The sequence below is a fragment of the Salvia splendens genome, chromosome 6, assembly GCF_004379255.2.
Source record: "Salvia splendens isolate huo1 chromosome 6, SspV2, whole genome shotgun sequence".
Lineage (NCBI taxonomy): Eukaryota > Viridiplantae > Streptophyta > Magnoliopsida > Lamiales > Lamiaceae > Salvia > Salvia splendens.
In genome coordinates, this window is record NC_056037.1 from 17954276 (window position 1) to 17970922 (window position 16647).

Consider the following 16647-nt stretch of genomic DNA (forward strand, 5'->3'; position numbering starts at 1 on the left):
TTTGTCTTGGTGAAAGTAGCCCTCATTTCTTGTGGGAGGTCTTAGGTCGCAAGAAGGATTCCTCACTCTTTACACCTTTCTATTTCTATCCTCCCATCAAATCCTTTTGGGATCTAGATTTTATGGCTAGACCCACCTTATCCTTTTTAGTTGGGTTAAAATAGGAATCAAACACTAATTAGGTCATATCTTGGGAGGTTCAATCATAAAAATCTTCATCATTTGGTATCTACAGCCTAGGTTCCTAGTATGTGTTGATTACTCGCCTTTATGAAATTTTCTCTTTCCTTTTCCTTGTTATTTCCTTATTTTAGCCTATATTTATTTATTGGTCTATTTTTATTGGATTGACCTAAATTTTGGTGTGCATTATCCTTGATATATGAACTATTTACCTACAAAATTACATCCAAAAATCCCATCTTTTCATAGGTCAAATTAATGGGTGAAGTTGTTGCACTATTTTGTGCCCTAGCTATTTGGGAAAAACTTGAAATCGAGGTTCATCTAAAAAATATGCTATATTGGGAATATTTTTCTCACGTTCTAAACTTCAATCTTGTTATCTACCAAGTTTCATCAATTTTGGGGTTGAGTATCAATATCAAAACAATTTCTAAAGATCAGTCAAGAGTTACATAAATTTTCAGCTCAACTAAGTTTGTTTGTTAGCTTCCTTAGGCATTGAACCTTACTTTCACATGCTTGATTGGCTTTACTTACTTGGTTATATTTGCTACATGTATACCTTGATTGATTTTTCTTAGCATTTACATTTGGGAAGTTGGATATTGAGAGCGAGTGAACCCAACCCTCACTATATTCTAAGCCTTGTTCCAAGTGATATTGGTGAGTGAATTGGAGGGTGGTATTACCAATTGGGAAGTAAGCTCTTACTAAATTCTTGTGTGTGTGAGTTGTGTTTTTGCTAACCACACTTGGACTAGCTCTCTCTTACTTTACTTGCTCTCTACTTTAACTATTTATTATTATTTTCCTAGAACACGTGAAAGAACTGTTTCATTCACAATAATTGCTAATAAAATAAATTAGTGGCATATGAGGTCCACTTATTAAAAATAGTACTCCTAAAAATCAAATGAGATATGTATTGGGGTCCATTCAAATAAAGAAATATGAGACATTTAATGGGGAACGAACACGGTAAATAGAAAATCAAGTCATATGAATAGTACACAAACATGTATATTTCCCATTTTGAAGTTCTCTTACCTAGGGGTGGGGAAAATACCAAAATACTGGTCTTATCATATTAGAAAAATACCAAAAATTCGATATACCGTAATTTTTGATACGATATGATACCTTACTGAAATCTTTCAGTAAGATAACAATATGAATTTTTATATACCGGGGCATACTGATATATCATGGTATATACCGGCAATGTAGAATGTACCATATATGCGATATATACCAAATTTGCAGTATATACCATAAAATGTAAATATATTATATACCGGGGCAAACCGGTATATAACGCATTATATCGAGGCATACCGTAAATTACGGTATATACCGTGAATATGGTATATACGGGAAACATGGAATATAATATATCTATCTATCTATCTATCTATCTATCTATCTATAGATGTAATCAAATGTCAAATTTAAATATGGTACAAACTCCAAACTATGATTCGGACCGTTAGAATATGTCAACATATGACAAAATAACAACGACAAAAAAATGTCAACACAACATCAACGGTTGATGTCAACACATTGTCAACATAACAATAAAAAAATGCAATATGCGGAAATCCATCTACAACTTCCACAAATGTATATTGCATTTTAGTGTTAACAATTTATGTATATAATACAAAACTAAAGAACATAAAATGCAATCTGCGTGTAACTATAATGCAATATACGGAAATTCATCTACAACTTCACAAATGTATATTGCATGGTTGTGTTTAAAATGTTGCATGCTACGTATCACGGGGTTGGAAGTACGTTGTGATTCTAATTAAGGATGCGTCCTAATGCTCCCCGATATATGTATGTTGTTTGCTATCTGATTTTGTTTTTTTTTCTTCTCATTGTCATACAATTTCACTGATCATCAAATTCTGAGATCAGACAATGGCTACATATGCATGCGTTGAGATCAGACAATAGTTATGTCACTATGTGTGTGTGTCTGTGCACACAATTGAATATTCATATGTCCCATTAAATATAAAACGTTTTTCCTTTTAGATTATTCAATTAAAAACGAAACATTTCCTAAAATAGAAATCAAATCATATTTACTTTACTTTCTCACTGCATAAATTTCATGCCGGAAACTAAATGTTTCATATTTATTGAGACGGAAAGAGTAAGATTTTTTAAAAATCAAAACTCATAGACTATTTGTTCTTGTGCGAACAGGGTTTGTCACGTAAGGCTCTGGGTGGTTGAATTCTATTTAATGTTTGAAATCATGTATTTAATTGTGTTCTGTTAAAAGGTGAAATATGCAACGATTGATTTATATTGTGCAAACTTTCCATATTGCTTGCAAATATGAATTGGCTATTAAACTTATATACTCCATTTCACAATGAGCTATAGAAATTGTGTTTAGATCTAACAAAAGCAAAGCCACCCAATAACTACTAATACTATTGCTACAAAAAAAAGGATAACCACAAATTAAATATGGCCTTATGTTACAGTTCGAGCTATTATTCTCTCTATGATTGCGTATGTTTACATATTGAAACGACTACAAAGATTGATAATCCATTCAAGTAAACAACTGGCTTCTAACTGTCCCAGCTTTAGGGTTTGTACCAAGTTGGCATTCGTCTTGAAGGGCCAGTGTCAGCATCTCCGTGCAGAATTGATCGTCGGATTTGATCCATAATGCCTGCCAACATAACAACATTCATATATAAACGTGGCCAATGTGATTGTAAATACAAGAGCTTGGTAAATCAGCTTCTGAACTGAACGAACATCATACCTTGTGATAGTGTGTAATTGCTGCTGTGAAATTGTCCTGTAAAAGGGAAAGATCTGTAAGACAGAGAGCCCCAGCCTCGAGTTTAGGACAAAAGATGATTTATAGAAGCAGACCTGTAGATGATAAGTGTATGCAAGGCCAGCGTATGTACTCAAACTTCTTGTTGATAATGCGAGTGCTTTCTCATAGTACGCAATTGCCTCAATGTACCTCCTGATGGTTATAACAATGTATTGATTACGTAACCAAAACATATCGTAACAAAATAATCAGAATGACATTCTTTAGTTCATGTTCATGGCTGAAAAAGAAGAGTTCCCTCGAGCATCATATTAAAATTTCGATCGGATATTTGACTGGACTCAACTGGATAATATATGGACATACTGCATATGGTGATATGGATAAAAAAAGACTTGCAAAAAGTTCACTGAACTTGTAATATACAGGTTCCAACATATAATGTGCACGGATTTTGACCTTCCCACAGCTGATAAGAGGATTTAGTGATTTTTCTCAAAAATAAGACGCACACAAAGGAGAACAGGTGGATAAATACCTAACCAACGCTAGGACGTCTTTGATAACACCAATAAAAATGTAAGGTTCTCAATCACAGGGTACAAGGAACACAAAGCCATGTATCAGAAGACTCAATGAAGCCAGTTGATGTAATCAAGCATCATTCATAGATTGTAATATAAGAAAAGAAACATACTTCAATTTTCGCAACGCATGAGCAAGGTTGACTAAAGTTGGCTCCCACATCTCACTTAAAGATGACGGTACATTAGCCAGTGTATTCTCAAACCACCACACAGCATTCTTATACCTGAAATATGGCAGAAGTTCAGGACCATACTAAAAGGGGATCATTCTCATGTAAATTCACGAGGCAAATATCTTACTCCTTCATATGATAAGCCACAACTCCAAGCTCATTATACACAAGTGGATCCGAATGACATATGGCTTGGGCCTGCATGAAAAACTGAATGCAAATTTCCTTTCAGACTTATGAACTTGGTCAAATAGCACTAGTTACTTATGCATCAAATGAGCTTTATATCTAGTTCTCTACAGCTAACCAATTTCTTCAGCCGAGATATGTGGCAGTTACCTGCTCAGCAAGTTTAAAACTATGGGTTCGCATGTATTCCATTCCAATGTATAGTGAAGGCAAGTGGCACCTGGTATAAAAGGGGGGAAAAGAAAAAGAGAAAAAAATAGAACATCAAGAATCATTCATGATACTAATCAGCAGAAACTAGCAGCCTCATTAAGCAAACTGAACTTTTGATACTATGCAAAGTGTAAAGAAGAGCATGAGAAAAAAAAACAGGGAAGGAAGGCATCGCCATCAAGGAAAATTCCTAAAATGAGGTTTAGCGCCAGCCACCAGCATCCCCAAGATCGAAAAATATTAATATTGGGATTTCCTATCGACGTCCCCGAGATCAGAAGTTCAGAACTCCTACTGGCATAAGACCTGGGGGCACGAAGGTAATTCCTTGTCCACTAATTAACCATAAAAGATGTTACAACTCATAATCATTTGAACAAAATCTGCAGCAATGTAGGACCACATTGGATTCTATGGAAAAGTCAGATTTGACACTATTTTTTTGGATTTTGACAGCAAAAAACCACCCCTACACCTGAATTGACCAAGCCAATTCAAACAAATAATACCAATTGTAGAATGTACTGCCTCCGTCCCACCGAAGATGACCCCCTTTCCTTTTTGGTTAGTCCCAATCAAGATGATTCATTACTAAAACTAGAAACACCTTTTATCTCTACTTTATTCTCTCCACTCAACACACAAAATTATTTTGCACAAAATCCCGTGCAGCCCAAGGAAGGGGTCATCTTCCTTGGGACGGAGGAGTATATGGATAAGAAGTCAAAGGGAACGAATGCAAATGCACAGATGGTGGACAGTATTGAACACTTACCCAGGAAATAAACGCGCAGCAGTGCGGTAAGCTGACATTGCTTGATCTCCTTCCTCTTGGGCTGCATATGCATTCCCATATCCAATCCAAGCCGGAGCAAATGTTCCATCTAAACTTGTTGCCTTGCTGGGGAGGATGACCAGGAATTGAATCAGAGATAAACAGGAATTGCAAAATAGATAGCAAATCGCAAATCAATATAATGTGATCTTGTTTGATAGGGAGCTCAAAACTAGAACTTCATACAAGATATATACCTGAAATAACGACGTGACTGGTCATACTTTTTTATGCAGTAGTAGTAGCAACCCACAGCAAACCATGACAAAGCTCTGAATAAACATGCCACGTGAAGTCAATACTGTCAATGAGACATAAATCTGGAAATTTGGAAGCACACGAAAGCTGATCATATACAGAATAAAGAATATTAGTGGATGAACTGATGTCTATGCTATTGCTAAATTTGACAAACAAAATAAAAAAGAAATGCATACAAGTATTCAGTATTTTGTCTATTTATTCGGATTAACTATATAATTTTAAAGCCTAAATGTCACTAAAAGTTAACAGTTTTAGACAATATTTTTTGTGATGATGTTTGCTTATAATGGACCATGTCTGAAAGCTTTAAACTCAAAAGACTACTAAAAAGTTGCCTTATGATGCATTTCAAGATTACAATGTTTCCTTCAATTATCATCTCAGATTCTTTTAGATGAAACGTTGTTTGCAATATTTAATCATCAAAGCCACTAGGAAGCTACCTAGGAGTTTTAGAACATAAAAACTGGACCTGTTGATCAAATCATAATAACACTGAAAATAATGTTAAACCTATCTATTGATATTCGATTGTTACATTGTTGGCACAAAGAACTTGTCAGGGTACTTTAAGGAGCACACAGTACATATGGTTCTTGCTATGAGAGAAAAATGAAAAAAACAAATACTATAAAAGAAAAGTAAAACAAGTAAAAAAATTTCCTTTCCAGGTAGATGATGGTTTTTCATAAGTGGTGAAAAAGAGTGTAAAGTTCTCACTTTTGAGGGTAGTCCTTGACTAAATTGCAAGACATCAGATAGAGTTCATTAGAATGCCCAAGCTCCATTGCTGCTGCTAAATGCACTAGGGTGCACTTCAGGTGAAAAGGGTCCTTCTCAAGCAATCTGAATTAAATGCATGTCAATAAACAATTGGAATAATTATCGAAGAGAGTTCTGCTCAGAGAATCATAGACAAACCCACATAGACGTTAGTTCAAAACACTTTTGGTATTCACCACACTGGTGGTAGTATTCAGCTTTGCAGGCTAAGAGATCAGTGTTGTTCTTCAGAGTACATAATGATTTCCCAGGCGTCTTTGTATTAGCAACTTCGACCTCGAGCTCTTTAAATTTGGTTTCAACAACATTTTCTTTCTCATACTGGAAATTAAGCCACATGTTAATCTAATGTTGATCGTCATTTCTACAGATGTGAACAGACACGGTATTTACAAAAAGATATGGAGACTAGTTTCACAAACTTGGAAATCTTACCTTCTTTACCAAGCATGAATAAAATGAAGAGAGCCATCCATCTTTAGGAGAAAATTGCAAGGTTGCAAGTAGATTGGTCTCTAGAAATAAAGCAAAGAGCATTGAGTCAGGTTATATTTGTCAAATAGATCAATTACAGCAATCTTGGTTCCAATAAATGAGATACCAGATGAGTAGAAAAACGGGAAATCTATGTTTGTCTGAGAAGGGTTGAACTTTTACTGAAAACATATTCCTCACCTTCTTCGCAACTGAGCATATCACCCTCTATAAGACACTCCAAGGCCTGAGAAAAGAAAGATGACACGTGATCCAAGAAACATGCAGTCAATCAAAGAACGTATTTAGCAGGATGAAATGATTTAAGCATCTGATTCTGAGATACAGAAAGTGTTTATTTACGGCCTTGGAACATTAAAGCTCTGCGTAATGGTTTCAAATAATAGATGAAAATCAGGCTGCAATACAGGCAGTTAATAGCCATACCTCATAACATAGAGGATCAGCTTTAATGGCGGCTTTGTACCTTCACGTTTCATGAGAAAAAGATAAATAGATTGAGCTCTATAAGCTAACCAAGTCTACTCTACCTAAATCTGAACAACAAAACAGAGCAAATTCTTATCTAAAATATCACTCACCATAAACGAGCTTCTGAGCGATTTTCCAAGGCCTCATACGCCTTGCCTCTTAAAAAGCATATTGCCGATATAATCTGTCAGAGAAATGTAACTATCATTCTTCACTACGACCACTATCAGGAAAAGTTATAAACGACTAATGAGTAATTTATTTTATTTCAATACACCAACATAGACACCGCAAGCAGTAAATACCACATTTGACTGTGTTCGATCCAAACTAACTTACATTGATTTCACGATCTTCGCCATCTTTATCCAGGTACATGCTACTGCACTCCTTGGTGTCAATAATATTACCATGCTCATCCACATTACCATCACCAAGCATCAACAGGCATTGATCCCACTCCTTCAGTTCTTCCTAATTGAATAACATGGCTCTCAATTAACTACGATAAATGTAGCATAATTAACACAAAAACTCAATTTCACACAGAAATGGAATAGCAGTGGAAAAATTCGAAGTTGTAGGGTAAATGTTGAAATAGAAGTTATCACTAGTAGCTGGAGAGTGGAGAAGGAAGTGAAGTAATACGAGGCATTTGGCAGCTAGGTAACGGAAACGAAGGTCGCGTAGGACGATTTGCGAGGCGTTGAGGAGGTGGAATGCACGGCGGTAGTGTCGGCCAAGGTAGAGCGCCTGCGCCTGCATATATATGTCGGCAGGGTCAGCCGTCACCGCGGCCACCTTGTCGGCGAAGAAGATCGCCGACGAGTAGAGATGCTTGCTCACGCAGTCGCGGACAACGCCTCGAAGCTTCTCGATTTGCTCTTCCCTCATTTCGTCCGCTGCAAATCGGCTCAAATTGAGGGGTTGAAATTGAAATTAGGGCTTCGGGAGGAAGATTGGGGTTTAGCGGTTTAGATTTGAGAGTTTCTAAACAGTTAAAGAGCGGGAACAATATTTTGTTTTTTTTGATAATTTGCAATACAAATCACTAAAAAATAATTAAATTTTGGTAAATCGGACTTTTTAAAATCTGATAGAATAAATCATGAATTTTGAAGTTTTTCGCAATGATCTCAATGTTTTTTCTTTTTTTGGAATTGTGAAAGTTGTTTAAAATACATGGATAATAAAGTTTGAAGTACATTAAAAAGGGGAACAATGGAAAATTTGCAAAATTCTTAAACTTCATAGGAGTAATAATTTATCTTTATAAATTTTTAAAAAGTATAGGACGGATCACCAAAATTTGATCATCTTTTATAATTTATTTAAAAATTTATTCTTTTATTTTTAGTTTTCTTGATGCAAGTAAATTTTGAAATATTAAATTGGGCTGAATTTGGGCTTTAATTTGTACTGTGTCATTAGGCCTCAAAATATATGTGATGATTTGCCAAAAATGATTTTGTACTGTCTTTTTTGTTTATCCATTCTATTTGTAATTTTGTAACTTACATTGAGAATAATATTGCATATAAATGTGGCATTTTCAAATACATTGTCCATGTAAACTGATAGGGTTTTACCTAGAGGAATTGTTTGAGTAAATTTGTAGAGAGAAAAAGAGAACATCCCTAGTTGAAGTGCTGGGGTGTTTCACACGAGAGTGAGAGAATAAGATTAATAATTTAATCATTGATTGTGCTTAATAATAATTAAAGACTTACAAAAAGATTTCTTATAAACTAAGAAAGCAAATCAAATCCTAACCACTAGGGAAAGTAAATAAAATCATAACAACTAATAATAAAACATAAATAAGCTTAATAAATATACAGAGAGAATATCATCTCCCTTCCGGAATAAAGTAAAAGTCTAAGGGGCTACTTGGTATGGTGGAATGGAATGACGTTCCTACCTCCATTCCTTTGCTTTCCTTTGCTTGGCATTTTTCTTCCTTAGTAATCACCATTCCATTTGGAATCACCATTCCATTCCACATGAAAATAGTCATTCCTTCAATTTAGCTAAGGAATGACCATTCCATTCCATTTCATGCACACAATTCCCCACTCCACCCCACACACACAAATAGAAAACAAGAGTTCACAAAATCAAGAAGACAAATCACAGGGGAGTTAGGGAGTTAGAAAAGTCTTTATATCAGTCGAGTAAAGTTATCAGGATATCCTATTAGAACATAGGGAAAATATTGGATCAAGTTGAAGGATGATTAGAAGAGCCACAACTACAAATATCTCAAGATTACAATTATAAGCAGAAACTCATACACCATTACAATACCCAAATCTAATAGCCGAGAAACAATTGAATAGTTTATAACCTCTACCCATATAACTATATTTATGGCCCCAACCCTGACTAACAAAATGAACTTATAATTTTTAATGCCTTTGTGATACTTTCATTATGAATAACCTATCATGTTTCATGCATCAAGATGGCAGAAACAGTTTAGCAAACCTTGGCTTGTGGAGCCAATGTAGGCATAAGGATAGTTGCAGTGTTGTTCTCCTTGATAAAACTGATGGTGGAGTTGATGTTGTAATGAATGAGGATTCGATGGATTATTCTGCATAAACAAGAAGTATTATCCTATATTAATCAGTTCAGTTGAAGATTCACATAAAGGTAGAATTCTTAATTCTATAACTTAAGTTTTTATTAAAACAGAATTACCAAATTAACTTCTTCTCGAATAAGGCCACATAGTGCTATGGACTTGTCCATTTTCAACAATCAGCAAGATGTTTTGCTGTAAAAATATCCGCACACACCAATCTTGCATTACTTCACAACCTCACGGATATTAATAAAGCAACGTGAGAGATGCTTCATACAATATAATAAGTATTTATAAACCAAACTAACCTCTGAAATGGTCTTCCAATGCTTACAGTTGTGAAAAGAAACTTCACTATATCATTGTAGAGTTTCTGTTTAATCTGAGAACAAACATTAATACTTAGGGATATCATCCAAGTGAATAACATCACAATGGAAGATTTGGTTGAATCCTGAATGAGTGTTCTACTGTCGGGGGATGATAAAATCAATAATAAGTAACTTTTATAACTAAGCCTAAACATTAGGTTCTTATATGTAACATGATACTACATTTTTCATTTACAATAAGAAGTAGTATTCCTTCCTAGTGAATCCAGCCAGAAGCAGTAAGTCTGTCATTCAGTCATATAGCATAGCAGTAGCAGAAATATTATATCTGGTCAATTTAAATCATCTTCAAAATTTTCCATCATTCAACAACATAATGATAAAACTCTATTTCGTTTCTGCATTTTATAAAAAAAATAACCAAAAAATGCTGAAAGCAAACGCATATCAGTTTCATATGATCTCATATTAAGTGTAAATCAATTGAAAAAAGAAGAAGAACAAGTTAGACGAAACTAGAGGAAATGCTAACCGCTGACAGAAAACCTGGGGAAAATGCGATGTTGTGAGACTTATATGTTTTAGTTAGAAGGAACTCAGAGTTGCGTAAACCCTAAAATCTCCTTCAATAGGCATTTTCCTATCAGAATTACTGCAACCAAATCTTCACACACACAAACCAATTACCTTACAAATGCATCTGATTCGTGGAAACTACAAGAGGCCGTGAATGATTGCGAAAACTCTGAATTGAACGAATTTCCATCTGCAATGGAAAATCGAAGAACAAGAAGAAGGTGTGAAGAGTTGTGAAATTGAACCAATTTCTTTGTACAATTAAATCAAAGAACAGAAACTCAGAATTGAACCGATTTCAGTCTACAATTGAAATCGAAGAACAAGAAGACGACGTGAAAAGTTGTGAAATCAAACCAATTTTTTATCTACAATTGAAATCGAAGAACATATACTTTGAATTGAACCAAATTTTTTTTTCTGCAACGGAGAATCGAACTATAAAAAGTAGCGTGAAGAGGAGCAGATTTTATTTCTGATTTGCCTAATAAAAAATTATACTACTACTCCTAGTTAAAATTAATTCGTACTCCATAATAATATTTACTTAATTCGTATCTTGTGATTTGCTTTTAAAACTAGACACACTTTTAGCGGTAATGTCTTAGATGTGGAAACCTTTAACAACGCTTTTTTATATGTGTAAAGTGTGTGAAATGTGTGTAGCGAGTGAAATGTGTGTAGTGGATGAAATATGTGAAATGTGTGTAGTGTGTGTTGTGTGTGAAATGCGTGAGGTGCGTGAAATGTGTGTAGTGTGTGAAGTGTGGATATATAGTGAATCTATCTAATTTTATGACTATTTGGAATTCCAATGTTCTACTTTTGATATAGAATTCAAATTGTGGAGTTGGAAGATTTGAAATTGCAATTTAATTTCAAATCCAAATATTTTTATGGTACCAAACATTAGATTTGGAATTAAAGGCTCAAATTCTAATTCTACACCTCCAAATCCATGCTCTCAAACACATCCGTAGCTTACTTTTGAAAAGGCAAATTATAAATGCTGGCCTTCGGTTTCGGCATACCACAGTATTTTCTAAAAGATCCAAGTGTTATTGAAATGTGTATATATCATACACTAATGAAGCTATTAAATAAAAATATAACATATACAGTACGAATTCCTAGAGGCTCTTGATTGATTATAAAATAATTTACACAACTCGGGCACGCCTTATTAATATATTATGAGTTGCATTGCATTAAATTGACCAAATCTACATATTTTATGCTGTTGGTATTGGCCGTTTCTTACTACGCAATACTTTGCCTATTATAATCGAATGTCAAATAAAATAAATTATATTGAAAAAATTTCAAGTGTCTCTAGTACAGACCAAATAGGAGAATTCAGTCCAAAAAATTAATGTGTTAAGATAGAACACATTTAATCTATATAACTTCATATTTATTATTCTCATAACTGTCGTGGGACTATTGAGTCCAACACTGTAAATTCAATTCTTTTTGGATTATTCGCAAAACTAAGATTTAGCCAGAGAATAATAGTCAACAAATTTAATTAACGTAAGCTTATTTTTCGCTGCCTACTATTTTGTCTGTTTTGTTTGTCGTGATTATATATAAAAAACAAAATCATGCTTGATCAAAGTCAAGTAATTTGATTTTTGTTAAAAATATTAGCCGGCGGCAGCAGCATATATCTCCAAATTCTAATCCTAGAAACGACAACATAACTGTTTAAAATTTCAAACCATCTATATATATATATATGTGTGTGTGAATTGATTGTGTCCAATATACTAAATTGATAGTTGCAAATAATTTAGCAATGAAGCGATTGAATGGGTTGATGTTATTGGTTGCTGTTTTGATGTGTTTATTATTGTGTGATGGATTTGAAGCGAGAAAAATGGGTGATATTCATATTGGAAAAGTGTTTATGCATCAAAATGAGGGTCGAGCATTAGTGCAGTCTGTTCCAAGTCCAGGTGTTGGCCATAGATAGATAGATAGATGAGAAAAAGAGATCTGATCAATAATCATACTATGATGCATTATTGTTTTGTTTTTTTTCTTGATGGAAATTTATACTATCCAGTTTCTGCATGGAAAGAAGATACTATACTTGTTTAGTTACGCACTTGTGTGGACCATTTCTAATTTAGTACGAGATTTTATGTAGTTTTGTTTTGGTGAATAAAGTATAGAGAATAAAATAAGAGCTGGGAAAATATTAAAAATGGTGAATCAAATTGAAAGAGAAACACTCCATTGAAGGAGGAGGAAGAACCGGCAATGGAATTGGAGAAACCGTCTATTGTGAGAGAGGAGAGAAAATAGCGGAATTTTCTTCATTGACTACATTTTGGAAAGTGTTGACTACAACTTACAATAATATGCCTTATATATAGACTTGGTTAATGCTAAACTAACTAATTAAAAGCTACTAATTATATTTTAATAATTCTATTTCAACGAAAAGTACAGAGAGTGATGTTTTTATATTTAGAAATGTATTATTTGTTAGAGTTTGTATACTAGAAATCATCTTTCGAGTGATTGAATACTGTAAAACTCTATATTTTATTTTTCAATGGATGCAACAGATTATTTTTGTCATAATGTTGTTATGTTTTACATTTAATGAATGTTTATTGAATATTTAAATGTATAAGCAGCGTAACAAAGTCTAAGTCGTTGTTTTAGTAGACCGGTTGTGGGCGTCGTCCACTTTAAGGTAACACAGTCAGTTCTGAACAAAGAAAAATAAAAATTTCACAACCTAGATAGGCCTAGACTACCTATCGTGAAAAGTTGCAATGCCAGTCCGCATATTTCTAAGGCTTACTGAAATAAGATGACATTGGTGTAGTATAACACTGAATTGGATCTAACAGCAAGACGAGTCTTTATGCTATCTACTAAAAGACGAGGTCTTGATAATTAATTTCTTAATCAATGTACGTTAGCATTGAGCATACGGTATTGATTATGCACTACTTTGACTTACCAAATGGTGCGGGTTTTTCGCAACCCAAGAATCCTGGTATATTGGGTAGTGTTGATTAATATCTAGCAGTGCTAGGATTGCTATTATATTGAATCGTGCGCGAGGTGAGTCTCGTTTGATAACGTCCACAAGAGGAGCTTGAAACAAGGTTTTATAATTCAGAACCTAGCTAGTTGGAGTTTGATTACTCTATGAATAATAAATAAGTGTTTCTTGCTAAGTCAACTCTTGGAGTTAATAATATGTTAATTAATTAAGTTCATAGCAGGCATTAATTAATTAATGGACATTTCTATCTTAAGCACGTGAAATGAACGACAAACAAATGGAAACCCGAAATACTGGTAATTTCGGATTTGGATGGGCAGTGTAATATTACTTCTGTAGTGGCTGCTCGTAATATTCCAATATAAACTTATATTAAATTGTGGGTTCAATTTAATTAGTAAGAAGCTAATTGGGGGAGGTCATATCCAAATTCTTCCATAGATCCCTGACTGGGCCCAATATGCGACTTAATATAAATAGGAGAATAAAGGAGACAGAAAATAGACTTAATTTTATCTGAAATTTTCGTCCCCCCCATATACTGTAGAGGATGAAAATTTTCTCCTCACTTCTCCTCCGTGAGATAGAATTTCTGTCTTCTTTATTTAAGTCCTATTATTCTGGTGAGATCAGCTCACACTGATATCAGTATACAGTCCGAGAACCAGTCAGAAGATCTGTGGTTTAGTACTCAAGATCTTCCCGTGGAGAAGGCGCCAGCCAACTTCGATTATTTGGAGAATCAACGAGGTAAATTGGCTAATTCCGTAGTAAGCATGTTTTAGGTTTCAATTTACGCTAAAGCATGATTAAATTCAAGTTATGAGCATGATACATGTGAGAATTTCACGAATAGATTTTGTCTAAATAATCTGCTAAATAGATCAAGATATTATGTGATCAATTTTATGTACGCTTCCGCTGCCAACCCCTACAATTGGTATCAGAGCCCGTCTTTGGCTCTGATTATTTGGATTTAAATTTCGCGAAATTCATGTATGCATGTGTTATTTGATTGCGAAGCATGTTCTTGGTGTTTTTGTTTATATTTTATGCATGTTGAACTCAAGAACAATCGAATCAAAGAACTTGAATTATTCGAGCACACGAGACGTGCGCACGAAGCGGGGATGTCGAAACAGTGGGAGCAACGGGCAGTGATCACGGGGCGACGCGCAAGACGAGCGATGGCTCGTGCGCGGCGCCGACCAAGACCGCACAGCCCATGCGGATTCCGGAACCGCTTCGTCGAAAGGGGCAGCTCGGTGTGGCGGTTCGTCCGAGAACATGCCGAGACACCGTGAGCCGCCCAGCCCCGAACCCTAGGCGGAGGAGTCCCCGGCGTCAGCTCCAGCGACGAAAAGGCTACCGCGTGCCAGCGCGGTTGCTGGCCGGAAGAGTGGGAGCTGTGGGGAGGCGCGCCACCAGGCGCGACGACGGGCGGAGAAGGCTGGCTGCGGTCGCGCGCAGCCGCGAGCTGCTGTTCGGAAATCTCCAGCTCCGGGGCCGCCGTGCGTGGCTGAGAGCAGCGGCGCCGCGTGCGTAGGCTGCCGGCCAAGACGTGCGGGCAGCTGGCTCAACCGTTTTCCGATGACAAACTCATCGAAATATTTCGTCGTTCATCGTTCGTGCAAAGCTCGTGCGATGAGATATCGATGTGGATTATTTTAATGATTATTTAATTCCTTAATTAAAAGATATCATTAAAGTATTATTATTTAATGGAAATAAAATATTTTGGGAAGATTTCCCTAGAATTTAGGAATATTTTAAATTATTGACTATATCTATGGAAATAAATAATATTCTTTTGATTCCTAGATGATATGGACAAGAATAATTTAATAGTTTCCTAATTATTATATATCTAGAATCCTAATTAGATATGTAGGAATACATTAAATAATATAATTTCTCTTCCTAATCTTGAACATGGAAATAATTTGAATTTAATTTTTCATGTCTAATTAAGATTTAAATAATTCGTTTATTTTAAAAATATCTTATAGTAGACGAGAATAAGAATTAAATTCTAGAATAATTAATTTCCTAAAGTACGATTCTAAAAGATAATAAAAGATTTAATTATCCAGTCAATTAAATGTCAACAGAATTTAATTAAGCATTTTTCTGCCTTAATGCTAAGGATAATTAAAGAAAAACCATAACCAAAATATCTAAGCTATAAATACGAACTTAATGTTTGTATATGGTCTCCATCGATTGGTCTGCAATTTGTGAAGCTAATTTCTAATATTATCATCACCCATTATGTGGGGACAATAATCCTAAGAAATAGTAAGTTCATGTGGGTGGACTTCTCAAACATAAATAGTATGAACAAGAATGTGGTTTCTAATATTATCGCCACCCATTATGTGGGGACAATAATCCCAAGAAACTGCGAGATTCAGGAGTTCACACAGAATTTATGAGATAGCTTGATTTTATTAGGAGCACATGAACAATGTTATGGGAGTGTGTTGTAGAAATGAAATTCTGTAATGCTAAATCTGGTGGTCTTGCTTAGGCAACATTAGGCGGCCATGTCATTATGTGGTTTCTGGACTATTCGTCGGTGTTGTGACCAGTAAAATGCTGAAATTTTAATGCGTATTGACCTCTTACGAAGGGTACAAAATTTTAATTTTACAGTTGTAAGATTTTGAAAAGTTTTATGGTTAATCTACTCAAATTTCTTACATAAGTTTATGACAAATAGTAAATCTTCTGTTTTGCAGTGCAAACTAAATCGTCAAAATGTCACTCAATCCTCTTTCTGCAATTCTTAAAGAAAACAAACTCGAGGACCAAAATTACATAGAATGGAAACAAAATTTGGACATCGTTCTCACAGCTGAAGAGTACAAATTTGTGCTCACTACTCCACAGCCTCCAGTGCCGGCGGCAAATGCCGCGGCAGGAGTTAGAGATGCGCATAGACGGTGGCATAAGGAGAATGAGATGGATAAGTGATATATGTTGGCTTCTATGCCTTCAGTGCTCTAGCATCAGCATTCTGCCATGGCGAATGCCGCCGAGATTATGCAAAATCTCACCAATCTTTTTGGTACTCAGAATCAAGCGGCTAAGTCTCAAGACTTTCGGAG

At 35.1% G+C, this 16647-nt stretch overlaps 1 protein-coding gene and 1 long non-coding RNA gene across 3 annotated transcripts; both read right to left on the minus strand.

The window, feature by feature from the left end:
• Nucleotides 1-2546: 2546 nt before the first annotated feature.
• On the minus strand, nt 2547-8003 carry LOC121809747 (anaphase-promoting complex subunit 6-like). The gene is made up of 16 exons (XM_042210522.1): nt 7663-8003; nt 7354-7488; nt 7125-7198; nt 6970-7009; nt 6724-6769; nt 6484-6563; nt 6191-6369; nt 5986-6111; nt 5199-5273; nt 4942-5067; nt 4104-4173; nt 3892-3974; nt 3702-3815; nt 3097-3196; nt 2984-3019; nt 2547-2887 (listed from the first exon to the last, which is right to left on the minus strand). Exons 1-16 carry the CDS (start codon nt 7906-7908, stop codon nt 2765-2767), a joined length of 1653 nt encoding a protein of 550 aa, XP_042066456.1. The 5' UTR covers nt 7909-8003; the 3' UTR covers nt 2547-2764.
• An 899-nt stretch (nt 8004-8902) lies between these two features.
• LOC121807382 lies at nt 8903-11029 on the minus strand. 2 transcript variants are annotated; one of them, XR_006051814.1, is made up of 4 exons: nt 10621-11029; nt 9910-9983; nt 9718-9828; nt 8903-9610 (listed from the first exon to the last, which is right to left on the minus strand). It is a non-coding gene; the product is annotated as an uncharacterized LOC121807382 (long non-coding RNA). The 2 variants fall into 2 exon arrangements; XR_006051815.1 differs by having other exon boundaries at nt 9718-9793; nt 10621-11025.
• Between the last annotated feature and the right edge of the window lie 5618 nt (nt 11030-16647).

What these genes read in the sequence shown, in the direction of transcription:
- LOC121809747 (XM_042210522.1), bottom strand. Translation starts at nt 7,908, where the DNA reads ATGAGGGAAGAGCAAATCGAGAAGCTTCGAGGCGTTGTCCGCGACTGC. An exon ending in GCGAAGATCGTGAAATCAAT is followed by an intron (nt 7,199 to 7,353) that starts GTAAGTTAGTTT and finishes TTTCTCTGACAG; the next exon opens with ATTATATCGGCAATATGCTT. An exon ending in GTTTTAAACTTGCTGAGCAG is followed by an intron (nt 3,975 to 4,103) that starts GTAACTGCCACA and finishes ATTTGCATTCAG; the next exon opens with TTTTTCATGCAGGCCCAAGC.